Raw genomic sequence first — 14,202 nt, forward strand, 5'->3', positions numbered from 1 at the left:
AATTATTTATTTTATTTTTATAAAATTATTTATTTTATTTTTATAAAATTATAAATATTGAATTATAGATTTTAAATTTTATGTATAATTTATAAATTATTTTCAATAAGCGGTAGAGCTAGGGTTTGCAGCCAGGACAGTCTGGCTCCAAATCTCATATACATTTTGCTCCGCCACACTGTGCATAAATAAATGTGTACACAGACACACACACACACACACACACACACACACACACAGCATGTTGGATTTTCTAGCTTCAAAGAAGAGCTTAGTGTGGCTTGTCATAATTGATTCTAGACATTCTGAAGTCACATCTGCTTCGAAAGAAGTAGTGGTATTGACCTAAAGTAACTGGTGTTCTATCACGTGGCTGAGATTGTCCCCAGTCTGGCCGTGTATATTGGCAGGGGCTGTTGTTGGGACCTCAGTATCCTGGTTTGAGCTGCCAAGAAGGTCAGATTTGGTAAAAGCTGATGGGCTACATGAGAGGGAACTGTCAAAGGGCTGGGCTGGCTCCAGTGTCAGGGAATGTCCAGTCTCTTACACCCTGGGTCACTTGCCACCTTCTCTCCCCTGTCTTTGCAGCCAACCTTGGTTTGAAGTCCAGGGCAGTGGCTCCTGCGGAGCAGCCAGCATACCAGGGGCCGGTGCACTGCATTACAACCATTGTGAGGAATGAGGGCCTGGCGGGGCTGTACCGGGGGGCCAGTGCCATGCTGCTGAGGGATGTCCCAGGCTATTGCCTCTACTTCATCCCCTACGTGTTCCTGAGTGAGTGGATCACACCTGAGGCCTGCACAGGCCCCAGCCCCTGTGCCGTGTGGCTGGCGGGCGGCATGGCAGGTAAGGGCAGCAGCAGCTGGAGCCACACCCCTGTGCAGGCCACAGCAGTGGGACAGCTGGGGAACTGCCATGCCCTTCTCAGCCCAGGGGGAGGGCAGGACACATTTAGGTACTCACCCAACAATTCTTTGTTAGGTACCTACTCTGTCCCCGGCCCTCTCCCACCTCAGTCTCATCCCTTCCCTATGCAGCTATGAGAATGGCAGTTCCCATTTGACTTTCAGGCAACAGATATATTTTGAACACATACTCTGTGTCAGGCATTACTAAGCTTTGGAAAGGAAATCCATTATCATGGTTCAGTTTATTAAATGCAATCTTTGTAATGTAAGGATGCCATTAGTTCTACAAGGTAGGAATCGGTTTCCCCGTTTCACAGATGAGAAAACTCAGGTCCAGAAATGTTAAGTAGCCAATCCCAGGTCATACAGCTGGAGCTGACAGTATAGCAGGGACTCTGCAGCCAGAAAGATTTAAGTTCAAATCCACACTTCATCATTTTGTGACCATGGACTGGTTGCTTAACCTCCCTGCTCAGAATCCTGCGCCACATCCCTCTTTCATTTAAGGTAAAAGTTGATATCTTTGCAATGGTTTTCCAGGCCCTCAGTGATCTAGCTCCCTGTTCCCCACCCACCTCACTTCTACTCCTCTCCCCTCCTCACTTTCTCCAGTCACACTGGTCTCTGCTGCAACTTGACCATGCCTGGCCCTTCCCTGACCACAGGGCCTTTGTACCTGCTACTCACCACCTCCTGAATTTAACAACGTGGAGGCCACTGGGGATTTTGGCAAGGGCCATTTGATGGAGAGAAGGGTATAAAAACCTGATGAAGTGGGATAAAGAAAGAATGGGATGAAGGATGTTGGTGCACCCAAGTATACACAGCTCTTCTGAGGGTTCTGCTATGCTGTAATGAGGAACAGAGAAACAGAGCCATAGCCAGAAGGGCCTTTGGAAGCCAAGAGAGGATGCTTTTTAAGAAGGCTGACATCATGACATGTTTGATGTGATGGGAAAGATCTAACAGAAAGAAGAAAATCATGAATCATCCTCCTCCTCCTCCTGCTCCTCCTCCCTGTCTTTCTCCTCCTCATCATCACAGTTTGCCATGCTGTCAGCTCATAGCAAACATATAACGAAGCTCATGTCTTAGCCACCTAACTACAGTTTCACGTTCTGGCCCCCAGGTGCCTGTGCTCATGCCCAGCTCCTAGTAAGAGCTCAGTCAGTACTGACTGGCAGAGAGGATGGCAAGGCCCCATTTGCTCTCACTTCTGCGGAGAGCAGGTGTGAATGGCCTGGCAGGCAAATCCCGTTTTGTGATGCCCTCACCCATGGGCTGAGGGACAAGGGAGTGCACCAGGGCAGTACCTGGGGAAGTGGCCCCATTGTCCTGGCAGAAGGCACAGGTTTAGAGAGGCTCCTGGAGGACCAAGGGCAGGATGCTGAGGGGACCAGAGGCCAGGATAGGCCGAGGGCCAAGGGCAGTCTAAGGTCTCCTTTGAGAGCTACTGGGCAGCAATTACAAAACCATGCAAACCAGTTGCCCTGGACTTTAACATCAATTTGTTTTTCTCTCCCCATCTACGAATGTACCAATTTCTGTGTTTCTATAATAACCTGGCATTGTTTTCCTAGAGTTCCTTACCTGAGCATATCCCATGAGGATGACCTAGTGGCATGTGATCCCAGGGCTTCTATTCCACATACTGGAACAAGAAAAGAGATTTTTCAAAAAGCTCTCCCTGCTCTCTTTTTGCAACCCCCAGGCTGGCCCTTCCTTTGTGAGCAGCCTGTCTGCCTGTGTTTGTTTAGCTTCTCTGTGTTTAGAGTAAATCCTGCCCTCAGTGAGCTGCAAACCTTCAGCCTCATGCCTCACCCTGGGCTCTCTTCTGGTGCCCTGGGAAGGTGCTGCCAAGTACCTGTGGAGCCTGTTACTCTTTCTCCAATAAAAACTGCTAATAAAGACTGCCACGTCTCGAGCACTGGCTGTGGATTGGCACTGTGCTCAATGCTTCACATTCATCAATTCATTTGGTCCTCAAAACAGCCCCATAAAGATAGGTACTGCCACCCCATTTTACAGATGAGAAGCCCAAGGCTTAGAGAAGGGAGGAAACTTCTGCCAAGTCTCACAGCAAGTGGCGAGGGAGAATCAGAAACAAACTTTGCAGGTTCTAAGCCTGAGCTCTGTCCCTTCTCCCAGCTTAATGAATCTCTAAATGGTAGAAATCTGCAAGGAACCAGGCCCCTCCAGATCCTAAGGAGCCAGCCCCTGACACCTGTTTCTTTCTCTTTGCAGGAGCAATTTCTTGGGGGACAGCGACTCCTATGGATGTCGTGAAAAGTCGACTCCAAGCTGATGGGGTTTATTTAAACAAATATAAAGGTGTCCTGGACTGTATCTCCCAGAGTTACCAGAAGGAAGGTCTTAAAGTAAGCCCACAGCAGGCCTGCGGGGTCAGTGTCAGTCCCTGGAAGGTGGTTCACACATTTAGGGGGATGTGGGACTATAGAGAAGGGAATCGGGAGACCAGGGGGCTGCTGGTGATTATGTGTCAGGTGCCACAAGTGGGTGCTTTGTCAAGCACTTCACCTGGGTGGTCTTTTCACATGGCCAGTGGAGGAGATAGGTATGTGACCTGACAGAGGTTCAGAGAGGGCTGGTAACCTGCCGCAGCCACACAGCTGGTCCATGGTGGCGCCTGGGCCTGGTCCATGTCTGTCTGTCTCCGCATTTTGCCTTCTCATCAAGATAGGTTGGGCAGCCCTTCCTCACTCATGGCTCAGTGCCTTCCCCACTTCTCCTCCCAGTGGGAAGTGCCAGAGCTGCCTTGCCTCCTTCCTGTCCTCAGTCAGCTCATCTCACCAGCTCCAGGCCCTGTGAACTGTCTTCTGCTCTCCCACCTGAGCCCTTACCCCAGACCTCTGGCCGCGGCTGAGGAGGCAGCCTCCGAAACGTTTCCCTGGGCTGTGTCTCCTCTGTTCTTCCTACAGCTCAAGAGCTTAACCTAACACACACCCCTTCCCACCACCTGAAAAGGTGCTGCCCCAGGATAGACCAGACTTCCATGTCTGGTGTCCAAGGTAATAAACAGATTCATCACCCTCCGCAGGAACTATCCTGCTGGCTCTTGCTTGCACGGGCTCCTTGCTTTCTTGGTGTGGCTCTTAGAGTCAGCAGACGTGGGTTCAAAGTCAGATGTAGCTACTGTGAGCTGGCAGGATCCAAGCAAGCAGCTTCATGTCTCAGGGCCTCAGTTTCTCCCAGAATGATCATCCCTTCCATGAAGGGCAGGGCATTTGTGGGTTAATACAAAAAGCACTCCATTCAATATGTAACCCATAGGGAAGAGTTAACCGTTTCTCATTTGCATTAGTATTATCAGTGTTGATTTTATTAGCACCAGTGTTACCCTGGAGCTCTGAGTCTTTTCTCACATGGCTGCCCCACCCCAGGCCCTGCCAGATGAATCCGCCCCATCCTTCCAGGCCCAGTGCAGTCCGCTGCCATTCCCAGGATCCATGTCCTTGGCTTGCTTCTCCTGTACCTCTCTCAAGGCGCTTCTCATACACCACCACGGGCAACAGCTATTTCTATACTGCCCCTTCTCTGCCTCTTACAACAAGTTTTCTGAGGTCCTGTTTTACTCTTTCCCCCAACTTGGGAAAGATCCAGAGTTGGATGACCCAGTGTTGAGGTAAATAACTAACATGCCACATGAGAGGGACAAGATCCAAAAGCTAGATCAAAGGGCCACATCTAAAAGACAGAACTACCAGAAGTCACTGTAAAGTCCAGCCCTTAGTATTCAATCATGGATCAATCATCTCTGTAGAGGATGGGGCAATCTGATTTGATGAAGGCTTCTAGGGAAAAATGCCTAAGGGCTTTAGTTTTCAAATGCTTATTTTTAGAGCACCTAGTATGTGGTAGGCACAGTTCTAGGAGCTGGGGACAGAGCAGTAAACAAAAGAGAAAAAGCCCATGCTCTGATCAGCTAATGTTGGCAGTGAGCGAATAGTGAGACCTGTCCGAAGGTTGCATTAATAGAAGTATAGTGGGTAGAATAAGGGAGGTGGAGGCCTCTGCCCTGACCAGATTGCAGCTGGAATGTTGCATCCACCTTTGGTCACTACCCATTAAGCAAGACCCTAGTGGTGCCCTGGGAATGAAGAGCAGGATATCATAGTGTGTGAGGAGAAGCTGGACCCTGGTTAGTATAAGAAGATGGGATACGGAGGAAACTTGAGTTCTGTCTTTATGTTTTAAGGATGGATAAACTCAAAGCTTTCCTATTCTCATTATTTTAAATTCTTTTTTTAAATTTTTAACAAGAGCTGCTCTGACAGAAGGGTGAAGCCCAGCCCTGGTGCGGCCTCAATTGTCTTGTGTATCTTTTTTTTCTTCTTTTTTTTTTTTTTTTTTAGCAGAAATACAGTTTGTGATTCAGCCAATGAGTATAGAGGGATATAAAAGTGTTTCAAGTGGATGATTCATTTTTATTTGAGATGTTTTTGTCTACTTCCCTAAATATTAATGTGTCATAATTCGTAAAAAGTCTGTAGAGGCAAAATATATTGCTGATATTATTTCCTCTGAAAATTACTGTGCTCTTTTAAAAAAATGAAGTCCTGGAAGTCAGCTGAGGTCAGACGATTGGTTTCTTAATCTCGATAGCGTTTGGTCCTCACTGTTGGTTCAGAGACAGGTTTTAAGTCAAGATAATAATACTCAGCTTGAGTAACCGCTGCATGATCAGACGGTTCAAGGTTAATTGTTTAAAATTTGTATTAATCGGTCAAAAATTGATAATGTATGAACATAGGAAGCTTCCAAAACTACATGAGGATATACTGTCTCGATGCCCTGCCTGTGGTCCCTGTCCTCACTCAAAGGCAATTACCGTAAAGTTTCTTGTGATACATTTCAAAAACATTTACAGTGTATATAAGAATATATGTGTATGTACATATCTATGTATGCTTGTATATGTGACTGTTTACTTATGAACATAAATAGTAACATAAACAAAAATAACCACACCATCTAAAACAATCAGGTTGTCTCAAAGGCAGTTTTCTGGCAGTGGCAGTAGGAGAAGGTAGAGAGGATTCCTCCAGTGCCCCAGGGGTGGCTCCAGTTCCCAGCTGGCTTGGGCTCTGGCTGAATGGAGCACCCCTCCGCAAGCATTCTTGACTGTGGCTTGCAGAGACAGAGTGCAAGGCCCAAAGCCCATCATCATTCCAATCTGTTCTCACCTGCTATGGAGGAAGAAGTTTGTGACAGGAAAGAATTAGAAAGGCATTAATAATGACGATGGTGACCAATTTGAGTAGCTCTTTGTAACCAACTTAGGGATGATCAGTGGTGCAGCCTTTGTGGTGGGGAAAATCAAAAGTCCATGGACTTGTCGAGGCATCCCCAAATAGAAACAGAAGGAAAGTCTGGTAGTTTTGGAGCCATTCTCTGCCCACTGTTAGGGTCGTCTTGGGCTACATGGACCATAGCTCTGACTTGGAGAGTTGCCATCTGAAATAACCAGGCTGGTGAGCACCTTGGTAATCTTGGCTCCATGGAAGCAGCTGCTGTGGAGGGGCTGTGGCAGTGAGATCAGGCTGAATGGCAGACAGAGGGGGCATTTGTAGGTAGACAGCTTCTGGAGGCACCAGGGCCAGCTGCCCTGGGTTGCTGTCCCTGGGGAATCTGGAGCCTTCCTGTCACTCCAGGAAACCTGAACTGCAGCCACCAGGACTCTTTCAGTTCAGAGGCTCTTCCTTTTTCACGTCCAAAAGTTCATTTATTCATTCATTCATTTACTCATCCATCCATCCATTCACTGATTCAATTAATGTGTTTATGGAAGGTCTACTCTGGGCAAAGCACTCGCAGGTGCTGGGGTCTCAGAGGCGAACCACCCACACAGCCCTGCATTCACTGCCCTGATTGTGATTGCTAATCCCACCCCCACCTCTGTTGTCTGTCCTTCCTGACAGATAAGTCAGGGACACTTGGAGAACAGTGTGAGGAGTGCTGTGATGGGGAGATACCAAGTGCACAGAAGGTGAGGGGCCATCATCCACCTGGAGGTGGCCATGGGGACACTGCCAGGCTGCAAGCCAGGCCTGGGAAGCACTCCAGGCAGAGGGGGCCAGAAGAGGCCCAGTGGAGGAAAAAGGCTGGCCCCTTAAGGGAATGACAGGCTGTTAACCTTCCCAGAGTGTCAGCTGTGAGAGGCCGTCCAGAGAAAGTGCAAGGGAGAGCATGTGGGTCCTTGCAAGCCAGGAAAGAGTGACCCTAGTCCATAGGGAGACATTGAGGCTTTGTAGGGTGGGAGTGAGGGGGGACTCGGTCTGGAGGTCATATGCTCTGAAAGCTCTGGGTAAAAGCTGGCAGGTCTGCATTTTGTTTGCCTTCTGTGGGCTTTGCAGCAGAGCAGGCCACAGCTGCTGGAGGGCGAGCTGTCTGCTGATCTGAAGTGGCCCACAGCTCCTGCAGGGCCCGGGGCTGTGGGACAGAAGGCTCACACTCCAAGCTGGGCCCTGGCTGCCTCCACCTTGCAGAGCAGAGCCAAGCCCAGACCCACAGGGGAACTTCTGTGGGCACCGGCATGGAATTTTCCTCTCAGAGTTTGACCCAGTTCCTGGCTGTTATTCAGTCACTCTGGATGAGCCTGTGGAATTCCAGAAAGGTTAGACATTAGAGAAGAGTGTTAATATTACCAGGATCTCACTTACACCCTGACTGAACAGCTCGAGGGCTTGGCTGAGCCACTTGTTCATCTCTAGGGATCCTTGTCCATCAGCCCCTTTCCCAGGGACATGTTGCACCCTTGAGGCTGCTGCGAGGTGCTGGCACCTCTCCTGAAGGAAGGCCACCTGATATCCTAGCCAGTGACAGAGGCCTGCACCAACTCTGATACCACAGTGCCCAGAGACTGAGGAAACTGGGGAAATGAAAAGGGTTGGTTTCTACCTTTACAAAATGACCACTTCTGTTTCTTAAACTTAGAAAATTATACAGGAATCAGAGTAGGTTTCTATCTGTGCCTGACAGTTCTCAAGTCATTTATATTTGTGTGGGAACTTGCTTTTAGGTGGTCGTTTCTTACCAGAGGATGCATTAAAGGCCAGCTCCTCCCCACAATCCCCCTCTCCAAAGCTTTTATCTGCTCTCATCATTTTCTGGGTCATGTTGTCATTGTTCCTGAAGGGGCCTTGTCTCTGCTAATGGATTATAACTGCTTGAGAGTTGGAATCCCATCACATTTATGAGCCGACACCCAACACCAAGCAAGAAGATTGAGGGAGGAAAGGAAGATCATAGGCAGTGTTTGGGAAGCATCACATAATACTCCCTAGGGATGGAAGACAAATACAGGTGTCATGGAGTAGCAAAGGCGGAGTTCATCAGCTCGTCAGCACAGGCATCCTTCTTGAGCATGCATCCTAGTGATGGAGGTTGAGTCCTACTCCCTATTAGGTGATAGACTATTGATAAGAACAAGGAGGGTGATGATGATAATCAGCAGTTAATACATGCTTGTACTGTATGCCAGGCACCGTGCAAGTGCTTGAAAAGCCTCATCTCATTTAGTCCCTCCAACATTCTTATCAGGTCAATTCTATTATTACCCCCCTCTTACAGTCGGGAAAATTGAGTTCTAGAGAGTTTGCCATTGGCCCAAGTGACTCAATGGCAAAGCCGTGCCTCAACCCCATGTCTGCAGAGTCTTAAGCACAGCTCGAGTTCTGTTCTCTGCCACTTTTGGGATGTCCTGTGAAGCCCCTGCTACAGGGTTTGGGCATGGCTGGGTGCTCTGTCTACTCAGGGCTTCTAGATTCCCGAGGAGAGAGAGAGAGAGAGAGTGTGTGTGTGTGTGTGTGTACATGTGAGAGAAGAAGAGAGAGAGGGAGAGAGAGGGCAATTTAAAAAGCATATGTAGGTGTTTGCCTGGCCCAACAGCTTACCTATAGCATTTAGTGCATGTGTATCAGGGTCTGGGAGGAAAAGCACCACCAGGCATGACGCAGGTCAGGGCAGGGCATGACTGGGACTTCCCCGTGTGGTCTCTACCTGCACAGGTCCTTCAGGCTCTGGTGGGGGACGGGGCCTGGGTAGGCAGCACCACTAGCCATTCTCTGCCCCTCCTTGGTGGCCCTGCAGAGGGTGTGGGTCAGTCCCCTGCAATAACCTGGCCCCTGTGCAAAGGTGTTTTTCAGAGGCATCACTGTGAACGCTGTGCGGGGCTTCCCCATGAGTGCGGCCATGTTCCTTGGGTACGAGCTGTCGCTGCAGGCTATCCGCGGGGACCACGCAGTGACGAGCCCATGAGCGCCAGGTCAGTGTGCTTCCATCCTGGCCAATTGTGCCTCCCAGGAACTTGAAACTCTTTTTTTTTTTTTATCATGAGAATGTTGTGGCCTTCTGAAATGTCCTGTTGTTTGTCACATATCTAATCTGTGGTAGGCTGGGGCTGCCACCCTTTTCGTCACCAAACAGCAGTTCAGAAATGCCCACCAGTGACTGGTGGTGTGCTGGGTCCCCAGGGACCAAGTCTGGCACAGAATATACCTGTTTCCAGACAGCTCGCCTCTCTGTTTCCCCTTCCAGCAGCTTCAACAGCCCTTTCAGAGAAGTACTTTACCTTCACTGTGCAGACGCAAATGACCCAGGCTCACAAGTGAGGACTGCAACCAGGGTACCTGCAGGGGGCACCGTCTCCCCACCTCCCTACTGAACTGCACAGCCTGGCTCTGAGAGCCACCCACAAGCTGCCAGAGCCCTAGAGGACAGGTCTCTGCCACCATTCTTTGCCTCCCATACCCTCTTTTTCTTTCTCATTGAGAAAGATCACTGTAGCCTGAGGACTCTTCTAAAGACAGCAGTCTGACTCCTGTGCTCACATGCCCTCCTTGGCTCCCCATTGCCCTCTAGATAAAGCCTTCACCCTGCTTCTGCTGGCCTCACCCCTCACCACTGTTCTGAATGTCCCGCCGTCTCTCTCACCCCTAGGTCTTTGCTCAGGCTGTCCCCTCTGCCTGACATCCTCTTCTCGCTCCTTTCCTACTTGTCCTTGGCTTCACCAGCTCTTTGCCATCCAGGCTGTAGAAGTCTCCTCCTCCAGGATGCCGGCTTGCTTTCTCAGCTAGGGTGAGTCGTGCCTTCTGCAGACCATCCCCCTCCCCCATCCACACTGCATCCTAAATGCCAGAGGACACCCTCACTCCCCAGGTGGGGCTGCTGCACTGTCCCTACCTTTGCACTAATGGTGCCTGGCACACAGCCCAGCACACAAAGGGCCACACAGCAGTGTCATCGGATGGGTGGATGACCAACCCCCATATCCCCTCAGGCCTCCTCTTCCTCCCTGTGTTTTTTCTTCCTCATTGTCTGGCCCCATACCGGCTACCCGCAAAGCTCAGAAGACAAAGTGAGTGTGGACTGAACTTTCTAGTCAACCAAGAAGCCATTTGACATCAGTCTTGGTTAGCACAAATTCTCCTGGGAAGGATGATCTTTGTCTATAAAACCTCACTGCTGCCTCCCCTGTGAGCTGGCAGGGGCATTCTCGGGACGGCAGAGCCCTGCCAGGGTGCACGGGTGGTGCCAGAACCTGGACAAAGGGAGGGGGCCTGACCAATCAGGCGGACTGTAGTTAGCCCAGGACAAGCCCCAGAAGCTGGCTTCAAATAAAATGCTCTCCACTTTTTGCTAAAGTGGCAACATTCACAGCTTCTCTGGCTATTTGCCCTTTCTTATAAAAGGAAAAGGGTAGCAACACAGTTTGCATAATTAAACATCTTGAGTGAAGAGTTACTGCATTTGGGTGGCATCCAGGATAGGGAAGGAATTCGTCTTATTCTTAAAGCTGTGCTCAGATATTGGCCATTTCCCCCTTTTAACAGAGAAAAGTAATTTCTTAAAAATCCTATAATAAAAGCCAGGCATTTTTATTGTAGACAAAAATAGAAAATTTAAATAGAAAGAACAAAATAATAAGACCTGTCATCACAAGACCTTGTTGTTATTCTTCCAAGTATGTCTTATGTGTATTTTCAAATTGGGATCCTATTCTACACAGTGTTTTACAGCCCTCTTTTCCCATTTAGTAGTTTGGGACCATTTTCCCATGTCATGAAATCTTCAGCTACAAGATGGTTTTAATGCCAAGACCTCCCAGATCCCAGAGTGGCTGGATGCCTGCCCAACCTGTCGTACCTGCCACTGTGACCACCCTGGTGATTAACTGCTTCAGGACAAAGGAGGAAATTTCTAGCTACCCAATCACGATTGTCCTGCATTTAGCCTTTCACAAGAAGTGACCAACCCAATTGGAAGCTTTTCTTTCTGGAAGCGCTCTTTCTTGCAAGGGGCATAGATGTCTGTCTCCCTTAGGAGGGAGGACTGCTAAGGCAGGGAGGAGGCTATTGCCTCCTGGTGGGAGAGGGAGGTTCCCAGCCACTGGTCTGCAGATTCATCTTAAACAAGTCTTGCCCATGGCATTCAACTTCCTGCTCTAACCCCCAAATACCAAGGCCTTTTAACAAGACTGGATTTTAATTTACCAAGTAGCTCTGAGATTTGGGGAAGCCCATGCTCAGGCAGCAGTCACACCTACTCTTTGAATGCCTCCCTCATTGTCTAGACCCAGGACAGAGTGAGATGATGTATATTAGAGATCTAGGGAGCCAAGCTGTCCCTAAGAAGTGGCGGGATGGGGACCATCTCGAGAGTTCCTGGGTACAGATGACAGGGATGACTTGAGAATTGTTTCTAAGAGCCTGCAGGGGATAGATCACCCAGCTCCCAGCAGTTGCCAGGTGCCTTCCAACAACCAGGCATAGAGATCTCCCCCAGCTTTTCCAAGTCCCATGCGGGAAGATCAGTGACCTTTGGTGGTAGAAGTGGCATCCCGACCACTTACCAGTGGCTGGCTCTCAGACTTGTCTGTGGCTCATGAATCCAACTCTGCCATCCCTACCTGTCCAAGACCAGCCCCCAGAGCTTCCTGGAATAGTGCTGGTCTGCCCTCGGTCCTGACATGCATGCTCCAGGTCTCACTAGCCTACTTTCGGTTTCAGGAAAACTGATTTTCAAGGAAAGAAGACATAGTGCTCTTATGATACCTTTGTTGAACATTTTCGAATAGCCCCAGCAACCCTGAGAGCCTCTGCCACTCTGTACTTTGCCTCTTGCTGCTTCACAAACCCAGTCTCCAAATGGGTTGTTTGACCCCAAGATCCAAGATTTCAAGACTCCCGTTAGAAGATGTTCTTGTCTTTCCTCCTTTTTCCCAGGGTCTCATCCCATTAACAGGTCAATGCTAAAAGTGTCTGCAGAACCCATGATGTGAATTTACTGAAGAGAAAGACTCTCCGCCAGGTGGGCTTTCAGCCAGGCAGGCTGTCCTCAGAACCTCTTCCTTCCTTCACAATTACAAGCATTCTCATCCCCACCCCGGCTGGGGCAGCGGAGCTTCTGCCTTGGAGGGATTCAACTGACCATTGGTCAACTGACCACCAACTATTCCAGCTTTGGACCTACACCTGGTAACAAACAAACGAACAGAACAAAACAAAACTGGAGTAAAATAGACCCTCCCCCCATGGCCATTGTAAACTCACTATGAATTCATGGAAGAGCTGGAGTTGGCTCTAAGTTTCAAAATAAAAGCATTAAAAACCTCTTCACATTGTTTCTCTGTCAGATGCCTCTGCCTAGCTTCCCAGAGGCACCTGGCCACTGTCATTCCTCTCTCTCTGTTCAGGCCTCTGTGGGTGTTGCAGGCCCAGAGGGAAACCCCCTCCACACAGGTGAGGAGAGAAACAGCCGGGGCAGCCTGGCTTCTTTTTTCCCAGATGCCTAAGGTCAGCAGCAGAGGGCGTAGTGGTTGAAAAGGGTGATGAGGGACAGAAACCTTCTAGGGGTTCTCCCACCCTGAGCAGTGGCACACATTGGTGACTTGCTTTAGAGAGTTTGGCCCTGGGCTTGGTTGGGGTGGGCACTCTCTGGGCCTTATTTTTACATGGAGAACAAAACAAAACAAAATACTTGATCCACAGTCTGGCTTCCAGAGTGACTTCATTGTTCTAAATTTTATTCCTTACTAGAGCCGCGTGGGGAGGCCATTGCTATTTTGCTGTTATGTGGCTTGTGTCCCTGCAGCCTCTTCCAATTCTGTGCCCACAACAAGCATTCCTAGTCAATCATAGAGCCCTTTCTTGATGAGCTGAGTGGCGCCTCAGAGTCTTTCTCAGCACAGTGCCGTGGCAGCCACCACCAGCCGCGCAGAACTGTCATACAAAATGAATCTATTTGCCATCCCTGGCTTAAATCCCAGTGAAGGAAATGTCCTCAAATTTGTTCTTTTTTCTTTCTCTTGAAAAGGTCTTCCTTGGTTTCTCCGCTACGCTGTTCCCCAACCACCCCCTGCCTTTGAGTGATTTGGACCATGTCTCTGAAAAATCTCTGTCTTAATAGACCGAAGACCAAAGCAATTCTATGGTGCAAAAGAGTTGAAAGTGTTCCATCTCTTCGGTGTGAAACCTGTTACTGGAGCAGAGGGTTCCATGCTTGAAATAAAACCCTCAGCATGCCCTCCTCAATCTTTCTCCTTCACAGCCCCTGGGACTGCAGGGTCCCCTGGGTATCTCTGTAGGTTACTGTTCAAGCTGCCCACCCTCCAGCAGTGGGACATTCGTTCATTTGTTCAGTCATCAAACATTTGCTGAGCAGATGCTGACCTAGGTGGCGGGGACAGCCATGAGGGACTCCAGTGGCATGTCATTCTGGTGCATTGGAGAGGCTCTATTGATGGGAGAGACCAGCCTGCCTGTCTGCCCCAGTATCACTGGGTCTGGGTGGGCACGGAGGATGCGAGTGAAGAGATGCTTCTGGCACCTGGTTCATCCCTGGGTAGACCTGAAGTCTCTGCTCTAACACATCCTAGAATGTGTTTCTTAAGTCTGCCTCAACTGGACCATTTCCTGGTGCAAGGCGTGCTTGCACAGTTTGTTTAGAAGTGGTGCTGTGTCCACAAGGCCAACTGGGGTCTTCTACTGGGTGCTCCTGATGAGGCTGAGATGCAACAACCACCTTCTTCAGGTGTCTGAGCTTTTCCTAGTTTCTATTAATCATCAGGGCACCTCTTGATGGTGGAAGGAGGCAAGCAGAGAGAAGCATTGCTGATCCAGTTTACAGATGAAGGAACTGAGGCTCCAACATACCTGAGCCCCAGCTCAGGACTTTACCACCAATCCCATTTGATAATCTCCCTGAGGCTACACTTCCCTGCTGTCCAGCCCAGGGAACATCGCCAGCAGCCATGATGATGGCTATTTTACGGTGT

At 49.3% G+C, this 14,202-nt stretch overlaps 1 protein-coding gene across 7 annotated transcripts in view; it reads left to right on the forward strand.

Annotated features, from left to right (window-relative positions):
* The window catches only part of SLC25A48 (solute carrier family 25 member 48), a 55,427-nt gene that overhangs the window by 36,191 nt on the left and 5,034 nt on the right, over positions 1 to 14,202 (forward strand). Inside the window, exons 5-8 of one of the 7 annotated variants that reach the window (XM_055386662.2) lie at positions 589 to 846; positions 9,063 to 9,192; positions 9,867 to 10,004; positions 12,152 to 12,540. In XM_055386662.2, coding sequence (XP_055242637.1) covers positions 589 to 846; positions 9,063 to 9,192; positions 9,867 to 10,004; positions 12,152 to 12,167 — 542 coding nt within the window. In that variant the 3' untranslated portion in view covers positions 12,168 to 12,540. Of the gene's footprint in view, positions 1 to 588; positions 847 to 3,152; positions 3,287 to 9,062; positions 9,193 to 9,866; positions 10,005 to 12,151; positions 12,541 to 14,202 lie in introns of those variants that run through there. The other 6 variants (XM_004042543.5, XM_063706786.1, XM_063706785.1 and 3 more) reach the window with 6 other exon arrangements.

The sequence above is a fragment of the Gorilla gorilla genome, chromosome 4 (genome assembly GCF_029281585.2).
Source record: "Gorilla gorilla gorilla isolate KB3781 chromosome 4, NHGRI_mGorGor1-v2.1_pri, whole genome shotgun sequence".
Classification (NCBI taxonomy): domain Eukaryota; kingdom Metazoa; phylum Chordata; class Mammalia; order Primates; family Hominidae; genus Gorilla; species Gorilla gorilla.